The following is a 17,798-nucleotide window of genomic DNA, read 5'->3' on the forward strand; positions in this document are numbered from 1 at the left end:
ATCCTCCACACCCATCTAGAGGGCTTCCCTCACGGGGCAGCGAGCAGGTGGGAAAGGGATGTGGGCACATTTTTGAGGAGGACCAGTGGGAGGAGGCGCTACAAGCGATCCAGTTGTGTTCCCTCAATATGACCCAAAGACTATCCCAGCTATATATCGTCCTTTAGAGTTCATTATACACCGGCCAGGCTGTTCAAAATGGGGATGAGGACGGACGCGCACTGCCCCAGATGTGTGAGGGACCACGGTGATCTCATACATCTGCTGTGGCGGTGCCCCAAACTACACCGGTTCTGGACAGGGGTGGTGTCCATGATTAATAATGCCTTTCAGGTCACAGTACCGTTGGATCCAAAGCCCTGTCTGCTGGGGGTCGTGGATGACATCCCCACAGGAGACTATCAGAAGCAGGCTATTGCCAGAGCATTGTTTCAGGCCCGCAAACTGATCCTTAGGCACTGGAAGGTGGTTAACCCTCCTGCGTTGAAGGAATGGTTGGCACAGATGGGGGACACACTCCGGCTGGAGAAATACATATATCAACATAGGGGACGCCCAAATAAATTTGATAAACTATGGTCGCCCTGGTTAAATACCCCGGGCATTTCACCTATTGATCTGGTGCTGGACAGGCTGCTGACATAATTTGTTTGGGCAACTTAGAAATGAAGGCAGGAATTGGGATGAACGCTGAGTTACTCCTGTGTGTAGAAGGCACACCTCATGAATAGTGATAAGGCAAGGAGGCACTTGGGGTTAACGGTAACTTGTATCCAATTGTAACGAATAATGAGGGGTATGTGCACAGTAGGGCTGAAACAACTAATCGATTAATCGGCAACTAATCGATTATGAAATTAATCGATTACTATTTTCATAATCGATGAATCGGCCAGTAACATAATGGGGTTAAAAAAAAAAAAAAACTTAAGATGAGCCCTTTATAGTACAAAAAGAGCAAATAATCGCTACTGTAAATATTACTTTCACAGTTCTACACTAAAAAAAAAATTAACCCCTTACAGTAGTGATTATCTGCTTTTTTTGTACTATAAAGGGCTAATTTTAGTTTTTTTTCACCCCATTATGTTACTAAACGTCTTAGACCTGGTTCACATCTATGTGTTTTTTGGTGCTTTTTGCAGAACGCACTACAGTTCATTCACGTGGTTTCCTATGGGACACGTTCACGCCAAACGGTGCTTTTTTGGTTCAATATACTTCAATAGAGAAGCTGCAGAAAAGCATGTCATTTTTGCAGCAATTTGTGTTTTTTTAATCTGCCCAACAACAAATTGGCCAAACAAATACAAAAACGCAAATCACAGCAAAATCACTTGCACAAAAATCAAAACGCACAGCAAAAAGCACTGCAGAAACAGATGAAAAGCAAACTGCACAGGTGTGTACTGAGCCTTATGCTGGCCACACGGATCAATTTTCAGACGAGAATATTCAGACGAAAAATCTTTGTACATTCACTGAATGAAAGAACGAACGTTCTTAAAATGACATTTTTTTTGAAGGAAGACATTGTTTTTGTTTTTAATAAAAAAATTTGATCACTAAGTGATGACATTTACCAGATTCACCCTTTAATAGTATATACAGTATATCTCCTCTAATAGTATATACAGTATATCTCTTCTGTCTGTTATGCTCAGAGTGGATTCGATATTTTGCTCCCCAACCATATAGTTGGTTATTTATATTTACCACTGCATAGAGATATTTAAGAATAAATTACCTTTTTTAAAAAAACTTACACATTAACTAAATTATACACCACACTTTTTTTTACGGTTATTAACCGAATAATCGATTAATCGAAACAATAATCGTCCAACTAATCGATTATGAAAATAATCGTTAGTTGCAGCCCTAGTGCACAGATTGTACTATTGAGACATATATGCCTGGATTCCATGATTGGCAATCTTTTTCTGTGATGACTGTAAGGATTGTTGCGGTTTTTTCTATGTAAACTGCATGGTTTTTCTTTGTTACAATAAAAACTTCTCCAACTCCAACGTGCACTGTTTAGGCGATGTTCAGTATTTCTGCAGATGGTGACACCACCGTTGCATGCTCACGGTGCTCTAAAGGGACAGAATACTGAGTATGCTGTCCCTTCAGAGTTTGCGCCATGATTGTGGCTCCCGTGCGCAGGCGTGGCAGTGCTGTCATCGCAGCTCGGCCATTCAAACAGCTGTAGCTCGTGAAGATGGAAGCCCCTTCAGCAGGGTCAGCAAGCTGCTGGGGGCTTTATTTTATGGTAAGTCTTTCATAATGTGCTAGAATGTGATGCATACCAGCACATTGTGCCCTTAACTTGCAGGGGGGATTTTTTTTTTCTTTAGACTTTACTACCATTTTAAATACTTCTAAACGCATGTAGACATTGCAGCTTTTTTTTTTTTTCTCAAGTAAAATTGACTTCCTCATTAAGGACTAATGTAATACTTATGCCACTAAAAATATATTTTTTAAATAAATTAACCTGGTTCTGACTATGTAATGAACATGTGCATCAGCAGGGCAAATAGGCCTTAAAGTGGTTGTAACCTTACTATATAATGTCACTGCTAGCCGCTCTTCTTTATCCAGCGATAACTCATCGTAGAACTGTTTTGGTTTTTTTTTGTCTTTTTTTTTTTTTAAATCGATGCCTCTAAATACCCCATCTTCAGGCCAGTCACATGACTCCTGGCCACTTTACTGCTCCGATTCAGGGCTACAGCGGGAGGGGCCGAGATCTCCTGACGTCGGCTGGGGAGGTCATGTGACCACCGTGCTGGCCGCTCAGCCCCTCCCGCTGTAGCCCTGGATCGGAGTAGCAGAGTGGCCAGGATTCACATGACCAGACTGAAGATCTGTGAAAAAGTATTTAGAGACTTTGTTTTAAAAAAAACACTTACACTGTGCAGTATGGCTGGATAAAGGAGAGGGGCTGGCAGTGACATTTTTTAAAGTTTCTTTTAGTACTAATGGTGGCAGGAGGAGGGAGGGCTGAGAAGGCTCGCATAGATACAAGAACTGACAGGTACAGAGGTGGGGGGAGAGGGAGAAAGGAGACACAGCGGATGACGGAGGCATGTAAACTGACCACGGTGTCAGGGCTCAGCAGCCATTATAACCTGTGGTCAGTTTACAGAGGGGAGGGCAGAACCAGGCAGGATCAGCCAGGTCCGTCCTTCCTTCCTTCCTTCCTTCCTTCCTTCCTTCCTTCCTTCCTTCCTTCCTTCCTTCCTTCCTTCCTTCCTTCCTTCCTTCCTTCCTTCCTTCCTACTGCCTCCACCCACAATTTCTGCTGCCGGGATATGAGTAGCATAGAGAGAGGGATAGGGGACAGTAATCAAATCCTGTACAGTCCGTTCATGAAAGGGTTCTTCTGATACCTTCTATGTACGGAGAGGACGGAGGGAACACAATCCCGCACCTCCTCCCTGGTTTGTCCTCCTCTATGCTGTTATCTGTACTATTGCTGGCAAAAGTGAAATCTGTATGGCTGCCTGACCTGTCCTTAGCAGCTGATGACATCATCTGTTAGTAGGACACGGGTGGGAGGCTTTCCATGTAATAGCCTAAAAGAGACAGCACTGAAGATGGAAATTGCTTTGAGGCTTTGTTTAAATTTTGACTAGGCCCATAGATGTGTCATGCCGAGATCTCATTGAGTAAACACAGGTGAAAGCGATACATTGCTCCACATGTGAAAAGAAGCATAGAGCTCCACCTTCTGGCTTTTGGCTAGATAAAGACTACATCATGTTAATATGCAGTATTTTTCATATTTACTTGAAAAGGAAAAATATTTATTTTTTTAACCCTGCCCAAGTGCCCATAATAAAATAAACCATTACAACCCTGCTCTTAAACTTTTATTTAAGACCGCTCTGGTTTTTCCTCCCAAAACTCTGCCATCTTTAGCATTGTATGTTCTAGACATTTCCTAAGGCATAGTTTCACATACATTTTCACAGCTGCAGCATTTAAAATCCTGCATTATTTTTATGTGCATACTTTTGTGTTTTTTTTTATAGTGCCAGAAATTTGGACAGTATAACAAGGATGACCCCACCTCCTTCAGACTGTCAGACTCCTTCTCTCTTTATCCACAGGTAAGAATAATTCAGCATATCACATCTGACTGATCGTGTATGTATATATATAATATTGTATGTGTGTGTGTGTGTGTAATAAATATATATATATTCTTAAACGCGTCTCTAACAACATTCTAATTGTGTTAATTTTTGTCATCTTTGTAAAATGACAGTTCATGTTCCACTTGAGAAGATCACCCTTCCTGCAAGTGTTTAATAATAGTCCGGATGAGTCCTCTTACTACAGACATCACTTTGCTAGACAAGATCTGACCCAGTCTCTTATAATGATCCAGCCTATCCTCTACTCTTACTCTTTCTATGGACCACCAGAGGTAAGAAAATACCCTTAAAGCTGTATTAAACCCAAAACCAAAAATGTATGATCTTACAGCTTACCAATCATTAGATGTGATGGCTGCATTAGTTTGCTTTTTCTAAAGCCCCCCCCCCCCCGTTTTCACCTGGTGATCTGGCAAGTAACACACCTCCTGTATTAGCGTTCCCCCACTCTGGATGAAGGAGCACAGGGAACACCTTCGGCAGTAGCATTGTCAGTCGGGGGGGGGGGGGGGGGGGAGTGTTTAAATATGCTAGCAGATTTAAATACAGTAACAATTTGAACCTGAACTCCGGGGAATACTTTATAGTCGGTTACTGCAAATTTGTTTTTTCCTTTTGGCATAAAGGATTTACATAAATAAAAACTGCTCATTTTAAGCAACCCTGTCAGTGTTTAAATAGTCTGTTTTATCCCTTCAACTGCAAGAGAGATTTTCTGTTGAAAAAAATAAGCTACTCACTGGCCGGGTCACCAGATGACAATAGAAGAAAGCAAGCCTAAAAATGGAAACTAATGCAGCCATCACATCTAAGAGTTAATAAGCTGCAATATAATGTTTATTTTGGGGTTTAAAAGATGATCTGATGTTCTGATTGTGTTAGTACTGTTATATCCAAAATGCCTTTTTTGATCAGCTGGTTGTGGATTGAACAGTTCTGCAAGAGATGCATCATCAAATACATTACATTTCATGCTACATATTTACACCTGTTCCGTTTTTTTTTTTGTTTTTTTTTCCAGCCTGTTCTGTTGGACAGCAGTAGTATTTTACAAGACAGGATTCTGCTTATGGACACCTTTTTCCAGATTGTTATCTACCTTGGAGAGGTAAGTGGGTAGAATGAAGTAACTAGATACAGAACAGCTATTTACAGCCCCCCTGAAACTGATATTTAATTTTTAGCAGACACTTGTAAGAAACAGTCAGCTCCTTGTGTGTCTCAGGCCTGTGATATCTAAATCTTGCACATCTCTATTGATTGCCCATGATGACTGTATGCAAGTATACTGTATATCTTTACTGGGATCTTCTGTTAAGCATTTCTTTTTCAGTTACATCAGCTTGTGGAGTTGTATTCTGATATAAGATTTAAACTGAGAACATAAAATGTTTCAGAACTCTGAGTCCCTTAAATATTTTGGTTATCGCTTCATTGATACTAATGTATATGTTCTTAAATACAGCCATAAAAACATACATTACACTCACTGGTAGGTCACATGGTTTTGGTGCTTCTATAATACATTTTATTACCAATTTATTTTATCATGGTATTTCCACAGACAATTGCACAGTGGCGTAAAGCTGGCTACCAGGACATGCCAGAGTATGAGAACTTCAAACACCTTCTCCAGGCACCATTAGATGATGCCCAGGAAATCTTACAAAGCAGATTTCCAATGCCTCGTTACATCAATACAGAGCACGGAGGCAGCCAGGTAAGTTTCTGATTGTCTTGTTGGCATTGAGTTGCAAAGGGCTTTTCTATATCAATATAGCAAGCAAAAGATTTGCTACATGAGAGTGAAAGGTTTGCAACGCAGCCTATTCAGAATAGCCATAGCTAGAAGTGCCATATGCACAAAGATGGTTAATAATTTGAATCGTTGCCTTCATATTGGCCTATCCTGACTGCAGCTTGGCTGCATGATACAATCATGATAAAATCATGTTGTCAGACTGTTGCAACCCCTTTTTAGCCAGCTTGAACTGTAATATAAAAAAAAGTTCTCCCTGAGTAAAAAATTCTTATTGTGAACTACAAATCTTCATGTTAAAAAAAAAAAAAAAAAAAATTGCATATTTTTTTTTTCTAGGCAAGATTCCTTCTTTCCAAAGTGAACCCATCACAGACGCACAACAATCTGTACAACTGGGGGCAGGTAAGCTGGAGCATAGGTTACAAAAGTTCATATGTTGTGAACGAATAATGCTTTCTTAGTTATTTTAACCAAATGGCCGTGTTGATAGTTAAAAACTGACACGTGCATGCATGTGGTGAGTATTCAGGTATGTAATAAAACTGTTACAATGGTGGTGCTGGACCCCCCCAGAAAAGGATAAGACTTAGAAGATAAAATAACAGTCACTGCTGCTCCCTTGGATCAGGTCCTAAATTTACCTAATGCACATACCAAAGCAAGCAAGAGAGGGTGCCACTATCTAAATGTAAGCTGTTTTATTAAATATATATACAAAGAATGCATTCGCTGCATGATGAATTAGGTCAGCATATCATAAATGTACGATGAAGTCACCTGTGAAGCTGTTCTAATATGCAGAGATCCGCAGGCAAGCGGTTGGTGGATGCAGAGTTGTGCCAGAAAGCTGCCGGTTAGAAGAAGAGGACTGCAGTCAAGCTTATAGGCTGGAATGCAAGCTCTCACAGTCAGCATGGCAGCTTCCAGGTAGCTGCAGCCAGCTTGCCTGGGATTGGCTTCACTTGGAGATGTTGATGGTGACGTCATCATTGACATCTCTGAAGCCGATCCCAGCTGCAGCTACTGGAAGCCACCGAGCCGACTGTGAAAACGTATGTTCCAGCCTATAGCTTGACTGCAGTCCTTTCCTTCTAAACAGCAGCTGTCTGGCACAACTCTGCATTCACCTGCTGCTTGCCTGTCAATCTCTGCATATTAGAACCACTTCACAGATGACTTCGTCCTACAGTTATGAAATGCTGACCTCATTCATTGTGCAGTGAGTGCATTATTATTATTTTTTTCTATATTTAATAAAACCGCTTTTATTTAGATGGTGTTGCCCCCTCTTCCTTTAGTATGCAAGTATGGTTTGTGTACGTTTTGCACTTCTTTAAGCGAAAGCAGTATTTTATAAACTGATGGATGGAACAAAAGGAGGTGGCCATTTTAATCACTTTTTTGATTCTTGAACTTTTACACCTACTCTAGATAAGTGGCGGCAACAATTTAATGGGTTTATCTCACATATCCAGTTATTTTATTTATTTTTTTCTATTTGGAGTTTAGTACTGACTGGTCCCTACTATCCCATATGGAATGTAATGCCCAGCTATGGAGAAGAGACCAAATTAAACCAAATTAAACCATTAGGCCTCATGCACACTGGACCTTTTTACAGCTGCTGTCTTTGGCTTCAGGCATTTTTTATTTATTTTTTTCTGCAGCTAGTGAATTCCCCAGCATGGTAACATATGTGTCCATGCACACACAGGCTTTTATCAGTGTTTTCTGGCTGGAAAAAACCCAGAACTAGTGGGTTTTAAAATTAGTTTTTCAGCTGTAAAAATGTTCTAATTCTGATAAAAGCTGAAAACCACTGAAAAATGTGGCTAATATTGCATTTATCAGCGTTTTTGAGCCATAAGCGTTTGTGGGAATATACTTTTGCTAAAATAAAATCGCTACTGCAAAAACACTGCCAAACTCATTCTACAGCATAACCCTTAACGCTACTGGCTTTTTTAATTTATTTTTTTCTAACGGAAGTGTGCATGAGGCCTTAAGCAATTTTTGTAGACGAAGCTTGCATGTTTATGGCAGTTATTGAATTGTAAAATGCAGTCTGCCAGTTAGTGTGTGTTTGCTTGTTTTTTTCTATTCCAAAGCCAGTAAACCGATTTTTGTTTTTTAATGGTATTTTTTTTTTTCTTTTTTTTTTTTTTTAAATGAAAAGGAAAAAAATGCAGACAAGTATGAAGTGCAGGTCCCCATGGGTGTCTGCAGTAGTTGTCAGTCTGATAACAACAAAACCTGGGGAATGCCTAGGAAAAAATTCCAAGCCTACTTACTACCAGCTCGCAGACAACCAATTGACCTGTCTAACAGTATGCGTTAAAAAACAGGGGTTTAGTCCTCACGTATTTGCAAACGCATGCGTAAGCCACAGAGCCACGTCACGGCACCCTGATATCTGGTCCTAACACTAAACTATGAGTGTCCCCACAGTTGTCAGTCTCCCTGCTTTGCCTGAATGCTGTTCTGCTTGGGCAAAGCTCAGACTCTGGTAGAGTGAAAGCTTGCCTGTTCTTTCCTACCCCTCTCTGCTATTGACCCATCACTATAACAGACTGGCTCGTTAGCCATTAGGAATTAATGGAAGGCAGGAATGAGTGTGAAGCTTAGACGCTACAGAAATTGTAGCCACTTGCCTAATCATTAAAACCCGGTTCATGTAGAGTACAGGTAATGAGCAGCCATCTTTTTAATCCATGGCCAGTATAGGGATATGTAGAAGAAAATTACACAAAAAAAGTTTCATGCAGTTTTATATATTCTCTACCTACCTACCTGTTTTTCTCACTAAAGTCTGAACAGACTGATCAGTGTACCTTGTGTGCTGCTTGTTTCTAGATCTTTCTATTTACAGACTTCCTTTCTTTTTCTTGCCTAGGAATCTGGAGCACCAATCCTTACCGATGATGTCAGTCTGCAAGTTTTTATGGATCACTTGAAAAAGTTAGCAGTTTCTACCGCGTCCTAATTTCCTTCAAGTCAGAAGTGTTTTATCAATATCTGTACAACGAACCACCATTTTTAGAAAAGAAGAAAGACATTCCCCTCTGTAGTTCAGACAACTAATCAAAGTTTTACCTAAAGCTAAAGAAGGCGGCATAGTTTCATTGTAGCATTCTTGGGTTTTAATTTATTATGTGTCATTTACAACATAATTACAGTTTATAATGTTAACAATGATTTGTACATATTCAGAATGCTTTGATAATGTTTTCCATATTTGTTTTCCTCTGCATAACCTATACAACCAAACTCATAGTAAATTCTAATGTGAAAAAGAGCCTTTTTTAATTTTATTTCTATTTGTATAAGCTACTGAGATTTTAGCACAGGTATATCTTATTTCTATTGCAATGCACTGCAATCATGGGTGGACGTCCTCCCATGATTGTGCATTGTGCACACCCTAGAGACCGCTCTGCGGCGCGTTCTGTCACCCGCAGTGTCCACTGAACAAATCATTGTACCGGGCCGCTGCCAGTAACATGTGAACGATGTGACCAAACACAGCAGATTTCATGACCGCTGTACACAAAGAATGTCTTTCATAAACACAATTGTACACAATGAATGGCTATCTCTGTGATTGGTCAGTGATCACATAGTACAGATAGGGCCCATCGCAGTGCATCTGTACCATATAATAGCTGTGGCCAATCACAGCTTCACAATAGTACACACTGGATGAATGGACACCATTCATAAAAAAAGATTGGTTATAAGCAATCATGGTGTGGTAAATATGTAAAAACAAAATTGTAAAAAAAAGTGAAAATTTGAAGAAAAAATTATTACTTCTTTTTTTTTTTTTACATACTGTCCCACTGAATAGGGATTTAACCTCAAGGTTCCTTATTTCACAGAAAACCTGTGAAATAACCTTCAGACTGAGAGAGTTCCAAATCATGTTTAGTTGTTACGCAATTACATTACATAATTACGCAGAGCAAACACACAAGGCCGTCACAGTATGCTCTGAATTCAATACAAATTGATATCCCTTTTATAGGGTGCGTTATCACATAAAAAAGGAAGCTGCGCTGTATGATTATAGTGATCAAAGAATAAAGTGACTTATAAGTGATTTATCTGGATAAATGGAGATATGAACTCTGTATAACCCACTAATACATAAATATTATACGTAATCACAAGTGAAATGTGCATAAAATTATTAATAAAACATAAAAATTGCAAAAGTTCTCCAAAAAGATCCAATCCACTCCGATGGACTGTTTAAAAAGAAGCTATACGTATGAATATACAGTTCATAATAGTATTCCAAGTGATGATTCCTCAACCCTCTATTCAGTAGTGACATGCGACCACAACACCAAAGAAGATGTGATGGGGTGCGACAGGAAAGTTCCTCCACCAGTAATAATACTGCTATCTGTTCAGGTCCACTCTCTCTGATGTAGTGAGATCTAGATTTAGGTAGATCTCACTACATCAGAGAGAGTGGACCTGAACAGATTGCAGATCCAGCCAGAGTTCAGTTTTATGGAAGCAAGTGGCCAAAATAGCCTTTATGTCCTTTTATGGGGAATGAGCGAACATTTAGTTGTACAGAGGATACCCCGAGCAGAGAGTCTGGGAACATCTAGCTATCCAAGCACAAAGACCCGGGGCTGGGGTTAAAAGCCACAGGCACTTGCGATCTCCTTAAACAAGAGATCTAACAAGCTGGTAAGCGCAGTATTACTGGTGGGGGAACTTTCCTGTCGCACCCTATCGCATCATCTTTGGTGTTGTGGTCGCATGTCACTACTGAATAGAGGGTTGAGGAATCATCACTTGGAATACTATTATGAACTGTATATTCGGTGGAGCTTCTTTTTAACAGCCCATCGGAGTGGATTGGATCTTTTTTGGAGAACTTTTGCAATTTTCATTTGTTTTTTTATTAATAATTATTTGCACATTTCACTTGTGATTACGTATAATATTAGTGGGTTATACGGAGTTTTCATATCTCCATTTTATCCAGATAAATCACTTATAAGTCACTTTATTCTTTGATCACTATAATCATACAGCGCAGCTTCCTTTTTTATGTTATATTTAGTGTGTGTCTCACATTATAGTTGCAGCTTTTTTTAATTGATTTATTAGGATAGCGCAGTAAAATGACCTTTTCCAGGGTGTGTTATCAGCAAGTCACCCAAGCCCAGCTGCAGAGTGAGAGTACCATGCTCATCTGCACTCTTTGGTATGTTTTCACAAACCATGTTTTCTTGAGATAAGTACATGGCAGCATGGCATTCTCAACCAAATTCATAATCGCCATCTTAGTTTCTATCTTGCTTTACCACGCTTTATATAATGTTCATAACTAGCATTATTATTGTGTGCTTTGCATATAACGCTGACTATAAACATGCTTTGAACTAAGATGTATGATCCTGTAAAGATCATCTTATAATCCTTATACACCACCAGTCAGTGTCCCTGATCACTGCCACACCAGTCATATGGTGATGCTGTACTTCTTAAATTCTTCAATTTCTGCAAAATTGTGCCAAAAAAAAAATACAACTTCAAAAAACTTGCCATGCCTCTTACTAAATACCTTGGTTGGGGGGGGGGATATTTGTACTTGCCTGGCATTTTAGTGCCTCAATTATGACAGATTTTCAAATGTACCATAGTTTGTGGACTCTCTAACTTTCCTACAGACTAAATAATATACACGGATTTGGGTTATTTTTACTAAAGAAATGTAGCAGAATACATTTTGACCTAAATCTATGAAAAAATTATTAGTGGTGCACCAAAATGAAAATTCTGGTGCTGAATCGAACCAAAAATTCAGGATGCACTTGACCAAAACCAAAATGTACAGTTTTTAAAAAAAAGTTCTCACCGCTTGCCGACCACCTAACTGTAAGGCCTCATGTACATTGTAGCTGGTAAACTGACATTTAGGAGCATTTGGGTTTTTTTTTTTTTTTTTTTAGCAGCACCTGAACTCTCCTCAATGTTATCTTATGGGTACATGTACACTCAGGCATTTTATAATAGTTTAGAAGCATTTTTTTTTTTCTTAAAACAAAAATTTGCATGCAGAACGGTAGTTCAGGGGCATTCAAAACCCCAAATGGTGGTAACAGCGTGTAAACGTGGTAATTCACGCTTATAGATGTTTTCCATGGGGAATAATTTCTGACGATTTGCAATGTTAAAGGGTAAGTTCACTTTTCCAGAAAAATCCTGTCTTTTCCAGAAACACTTATACAGGACCCCCTTCTTAAACCCCCAGTCCCACGGACCTGGAGCGCAGCGATTTCCCATTCTGAGCCCTGCTATAGCCACGTCACGGGTCCGGGGGTTAGAAATCCCCTCGGCTTTCACTCTTCTTACTCACTGACAGGACGGGCTACGCGGGTTCTGATTGGTTGGCGCCGACCAATTAGAATGTCCCTAAACGTACCTCCTGACTGGGTACATTTTGGAGATTAAGCTGCTGGGATTTCTAAGCCCCGGACCCGTGACGTGGCTATAGCGGGGCTCAGAATGAGAGATTGCCGCGCTCCAGGTCAGCAGGACTGGGGGTGGGGTGAGGAGTTCACCTTACAGGTTTTTCTGTAAAGGTGAACTTGCCCTTTAAACAGATGAGAGAAAGAGACCCCTCTCCAACAATGGGATTCTGCCATTAAAAAAAATCCAAACCTAAATTGATAAGCATGCAGAAATAAAATATTTCTTAAAAGTGGTCAGGGGTTGGAAATAGGTGGCTTTCAGTTTGGGGTGTCAGTCGTTGGGAGTAAGTGGGTGTCAGTTTTTGGGGTAGGTGGGTTTCAGTTTGGGTCATAAGCGAATGGGGATAGGTGACAGTCAGCTCAGAGTAGTGTCTTTTTGGTTGGGGGTAGGTGGGCATCAGTCTGCCATGTCAGTGGTTGTGTGTAGGTTATCAGTCTAGGGTGTTAGTGGTTGGGGGTAGGTGGGTGTCTGATTGGGAAAAGAAAAGAGGGCGCACTGGCGCAGTGCATTATCCAACATAAATTTATTGTAAAAAAAAAATGGATTAAAATGTCTACTCGCAAACATGAATGTACAATTCGCTCAACAGGCCACATGCGTAGGTAATTCCTCCCAAAACACCTGGAGCACCAAGCCGGGTGGGGGAACCCAATACCAGGTCCCTGCTGGCTGACACGTTTTGAAGGTCAATCCCTTTTTCTAAAGCGTCTAGGCTCTGTGAGAAAATAAAAGAAAAGAGGGTGCACAGGCCAAGTGCATTATCCAGCATAAATTTATTGTAAATAAATTGATTCAAATGTCTACTCGCAAACATAAATGTACAATTCGCTCAACAGGCCACATGCGTGGCTAATCTATCCCAGAGCACCTGGAACACCAAGCTGGAGTGGGGGGGGACCCAATACCAGGTTCCTGCTGGCTGATGAGTTTTGCGGGACAATACTTCTTCAGCTTCTAGGCTCTGTGAGAAAAGAAAAGAGGGCGCACTGGCCTAATGCATTATCCAACATGAAATTGTTGTAAAAAAATCGTTTAAAATGTCTACTTGCATGCATAAATGTACAATTTGCTCAAAAGGCCACATCCGTGGCTAATCTCTCCCAGAGCCCCGGAAACACCAAGCTGGAGTGGGGGGGACCCAAAACCAGGTCCCTGGTGGTTTACACGTTTCAAAGGACAATACCTCTTCTTCAATTTCTAGGCTTTGTGAAAAAAGAAAAATGAGCACACTGGCCTAGTGCATTATCCAACATAAATGTATTGTAAAAAAAATTGTTTCAAATGTCTACTCACAAACATGAATGTACAATTCGCTCAACAGGCCACATGCATGGCTAATCTATCCCAGAGCACCTGGAACACCAAGCTAGGGTGGAGGGACCCAATACCAGGTCCCTGCTGGTTGACGCATTTTGAAGGACAATCCTTCTTCAGAGCCTAGGCTCTGTGAGAAAAGAAAAGAGGGCGCACTGGCCTAGTCTATTACCCAACATAAATTTATTGTAAAAAAAATTGTTTAAAATGTCTACTCACAAGCATGAATGTAGAATTTGCTCAACAGGCCATATGCGTGGTTAATCTCTCCCAGAGCACCTGGAACACCAAGCCAGGGTGGGGGAACCCAATACATTGTACCTGGTCCCTGCTGCCTGATGCTTTTTGAAGGACAACCGTTCTTCTTCAGAGCCTAGGCTCTGTGAGAAGAGAAAAGGGGGGCACTGGCCTAGTGCATTATCCAACATAAACTTATTGTAAAAAAATTGTTTCAAATGTTTACTCACAAACATGAATGTACGATTCGCTCAACAGGCCACATGCGTGGTTAATCTATCTACTAATCTACTTTGTTTGGGAAGGGTTGCCCTCGTTAACAATGAGGTTTACAGCATTGTTGTTTGGAGGCGGGGGAGCCCTTACTCTGGAGTCCTAAATTACACACCTTCATGCACCAGGGGGCCAGGTACTGCTTGTCTATCCTCCGTAAAGGGGTATCCCTTCTTCCCCACTTTATGGCTGAGACTATTTATACAGAGGGGACAGCAGCGAAGAGATATTTTGAAAACTCTTTGCACCTGATGCAGCCACGTGGGTGTCGGTTTCTGCCCGAGCTAACATTCTAAGGAGAAAATCACTGCCCACAAGAGCTTAACATCTGATATGACAAAGAAAATCCTGCTCATAAGAGCTTACAATCGAACAAGAAAATGTCTGCCCACAGGAGCTCAAGATGAAAAGAATATAAATATAGCACTTACCTTGCAGATATTCACTTACAGTACCTTTCTCTTTACTTTATTCATCAAAAATTATAAACTTGAGGACAAAAAATTATTCATGCATACATACAAAAATTAAAGGGGGAGAGGTGCCCTTTTTAGCCATTGGGTCTTTTGAGATTTTTTAGCCCTCCTTTTTTTTTTTTAAAGGTAGGGAAGGTGTCCTTTATGGGTCTATTGGGTTATGTAGGCCTTTGTTTATGAAGGGAGGGGAGGTGCCCTTAAAAGGGTCTTTTGGAATAATATAGGTCTTTTTTTTGGCGGATGGAAGTGCCCTTCTTGACCACTGGGACTTTTGGGATGCTTTAGGCTTTTTTGAAAGGGGGAGGTGCCCTTTATGGGTCTTTTGGGGTTCCGTAGGCCTTTTTTCAGGGGCAAGGAGTGCCCCTTTGCCCATTAGGTCTTTTAAGACCGTTTAAGCCTTTGTTTGGGCAGTGTTGCCGTTGTTGACAATGAGAAAGTTTACAACATTCTTTGGAGAAGGGGGAGCCCTTACTCCTGAAGTCCTAAATCACACACCTGCATGCACCAGGGGGTCAGGTACTGCTTGTCTGTCCTCCATAAAGGGGTAACCCTTCTACCCCACTTTACGACTGAGACTACGCAAACAGACGGGACAGCAGCGAAGAGACATTTTGAAAACTCTTTGCACCTGATGCATCCATGTGGGTGTCGGTTTCTGGCCGAGCTAACAATCTAAGGAGAAAATCACTGCCCACAAGAGCTTAACATCTGATACGACAAAAAAAATCCTGCCCATAAGAGCTTACAATCTAACAAGAAAATGTCTGCCTACAAGAGCTTATAATTCAAGATGAAAAGAATATAAATATAGCACTTACCTTGCAGAAATCCACTTACCTTTCTCTTCACTTTATTCATCAAAAATTATAAACTTGAGGACAAAAAATTATTCATGCATACATACAAAAATGAAAGGGGGAGAGGTGCCCTTTTTTAGCCATTGGGTCTTTTGAGATTTTTTAGCCCTTCTTTTTTTTTTTTTTTTTTTTTTAAGGTAGGGAAGGTGGCCTTTATGGGTCTTTTGCGTAAAGTAGGCGTTTGTTTATGAAGGCAGGGGAGGCGCCATTCAGTTGCAGAGCGTATTTACTTACCTTGACAGCAACAGCGTTTTCTCCCACGATACATAAAGCTGTGACTCCAGCTCTGTCTGAGGTGATTTCACCACCACAGTTAAAAAAAGGAGCATATATGCCGAAGCGTGGGGGCAGCAGGGGCGGAGGAGCGATTTGCTCCTAACTTTTGGGGCGGATATATAAATGGTGCATGTATGCCCATCGTTAGAAGTGGGTGAAGGGAGGTATTCTAATGGTGGGCATACCCACCAATCAATATCTTTTTTTCGTTCAGCCCACAGGCTGCATGAAAGAAAAGATTACAATATATGCCCAACAAGGACCAGCAATGTACTGGTATGTTGCTGAACTTTGAGTGGTTATACCAGAATGATGCCTGCAGGTTTAGGTATCATCTTGGTATCATTCTTTTCAGCCAGCGGTCGGCTTTCATGTAAAAGCAATCCTAGTGGTTAATTAGCCTCTAGACTGCTTTTACAAGCAGTGGGAGGGAATGTGTGTGTCCCCCCCCCCCCCCACCGTCTTCCATGGTTTTCTCTGGCTCTCCTGTCACAACAGGGAATCCGAGAATGCAGCTGGTGATTCGGCCAGCTGACCATAGAGCTGATCAGAGACCAGAATGGCTCCAATCATCTCTATGGCCTAAGAAACCTGGAAGCTACGAGCATTTCATGACTTAGATTTCGCCAGATGTAAACAGTGCCATTGGGAAATTGGAAAAGCATTTTATCACACCGATCTTAATGTGGTCAGATGCTTTGAGGGCAGAGGAGAGATCTAGGGTCTAATAGACCCCATTTTTTTCAAAAAAGAGTACCTGTCACTAACTATTGCTATCATAGGGGATATTTACATTCCCTGAGATAACAATAAAAATTATTTAAAAAAAAAAAATGAAAGGAACAGTTTAAAAATATAATAAAAAAGCAAAAAAAAAAATAAAGAAAAAAATAAAAAAGCAACCCTGTCCCCCCCTGCTCTCGTGCAAAGGCAAACGCAAGCATCGGTGTGGCGTCAAATGTAAACAGCAATTGCACCATGCATGTGAGGTATCACCGCGAAGGTCAGATCAAGGGAAGTGATTTTAGCAGTAGACTTCCTCTGTAAATCTAAAGTGGTAACCTGTAAAGGCTTTTAAAGGCTTTTAAAAATGTATGTAGTTTGTCGCCACTGCACGTTTGTGCGCAATTTTAAAGCATATCGTGTTTGCTATCCATGTACTTGGACAAAAGTACAAAGGGTTCCCCTAAATGGACTTTAAAGGCACTCATTTCGTATTGTATAATAAAAGTATATAGCAAAGTATACAGAAATGTATAAAAATACATACATTTTATTTGTAGAAATACATTAAAAACATTTATAACGAGACATTGATTAATCTATACAGTGCATATAGAACGCCATAAAAAAGTTTGTAACAAAACCTCACACCCAACGCGTTTCGGTGTGTGTATATATATATATATATATATATATATATATAGTCCTTCAGGGATGTAGAGAATTAGGAGGGGTTCATCTAAGATGAAATTAAAGATATAAAATCAGTTAGACAAACCTAAAGCATATGGGATCATAGTAAGTTTAAAGCATTAATATTATGGCACTTACATACGATTGGTTGATAGAATGGTTTAACAATGTTTCATTGATTCACATAAAAGCTTGCAATTAGAGTAGCACCAAATATTTCAGTTGGTAGGATGGCTTTCTTGGGGTAAACAATGGAGTATCAGAGTGATATATGCGAAAAAGGGATGAGTGTTAGTATCCTTAGGAGAGGGAGAGGTCCCTCCTGCACTCTACAGCAGCGGTACGGCCCAAGGAATATACTGAGGCAAAAAGGGATCCCTGGGGGTAAAAAGAAAGTAAACTAAATATATGAATCTCCTTAATAAAGTATAATTGGTGTATGGTAAGGGAATAGAGATAAGTTAAATTGTAAAAAGACATATGAGGGGGATATAATTATATGTATATATAAGTATGTGCG

At 40.4% G+C, this 17,798-nt stretch overlaps 1 protein-coding gene across 1 annotated transcript in view; it reads left to right on the top strand.

Moving 5' to 3' along the window:
* SEC23B (SEC23 homolog B, COPII coat complex component) overlaps nucleotides 1–9,224 on the top strand; it is a 50,349-nt gene extending 41,125 nt beyond the window's left edge. The window contains exons 15-20 of the mRNA XM_073628173.1: nucleotides 4,044–4,121; nucleotides 4,280–4,441; nucleotides 5,191–5,277; nucleotides 5,734–5,889; nucleotides 6,268–6,333; nucleotides 8,825–9,224. Of these exons, the coding sequence (XP_073484274.1) occupies nucleotides 4,044–4,121; nucleotides 4,280–4,441; nucleotides 5,191–5,277; nucleotides 5,734–5,889; nucleotides 6,268–6,333; nucleotides 8,825–8,914 (639 nt within the window). The 3' untranslated portion in view covers nucleotides 8,915–9,224. The remainder of the gene's footprint in view (nucleotides 1–4,043; nucleotides 4,122–4,279; nucleotides 4,442–5,190; nucleotides 5,278–5,733; nucleotides 5,890–6,267; nucleotides 6,334–8,824) is intronic.
* The last annotated feature ends 8,574 nt before the right edge of the window (nucleotides 9,225–17,798 follow it).

The sequence above is a fragment of the Aquarana catesbeiana genome, linkage group LG04 (assembly GCF_042186555.1).
Source record: "Aquarana catesbeiana isolate 2022-GZ linkage group LG04, ASM4218655v1, whole genome shotgun sequence".
NCBI lineage: Eukaryota > Metazoa > Chordata > Amphibia > Anura > Ranidae > Aquarana > Aquarana catesbeiana.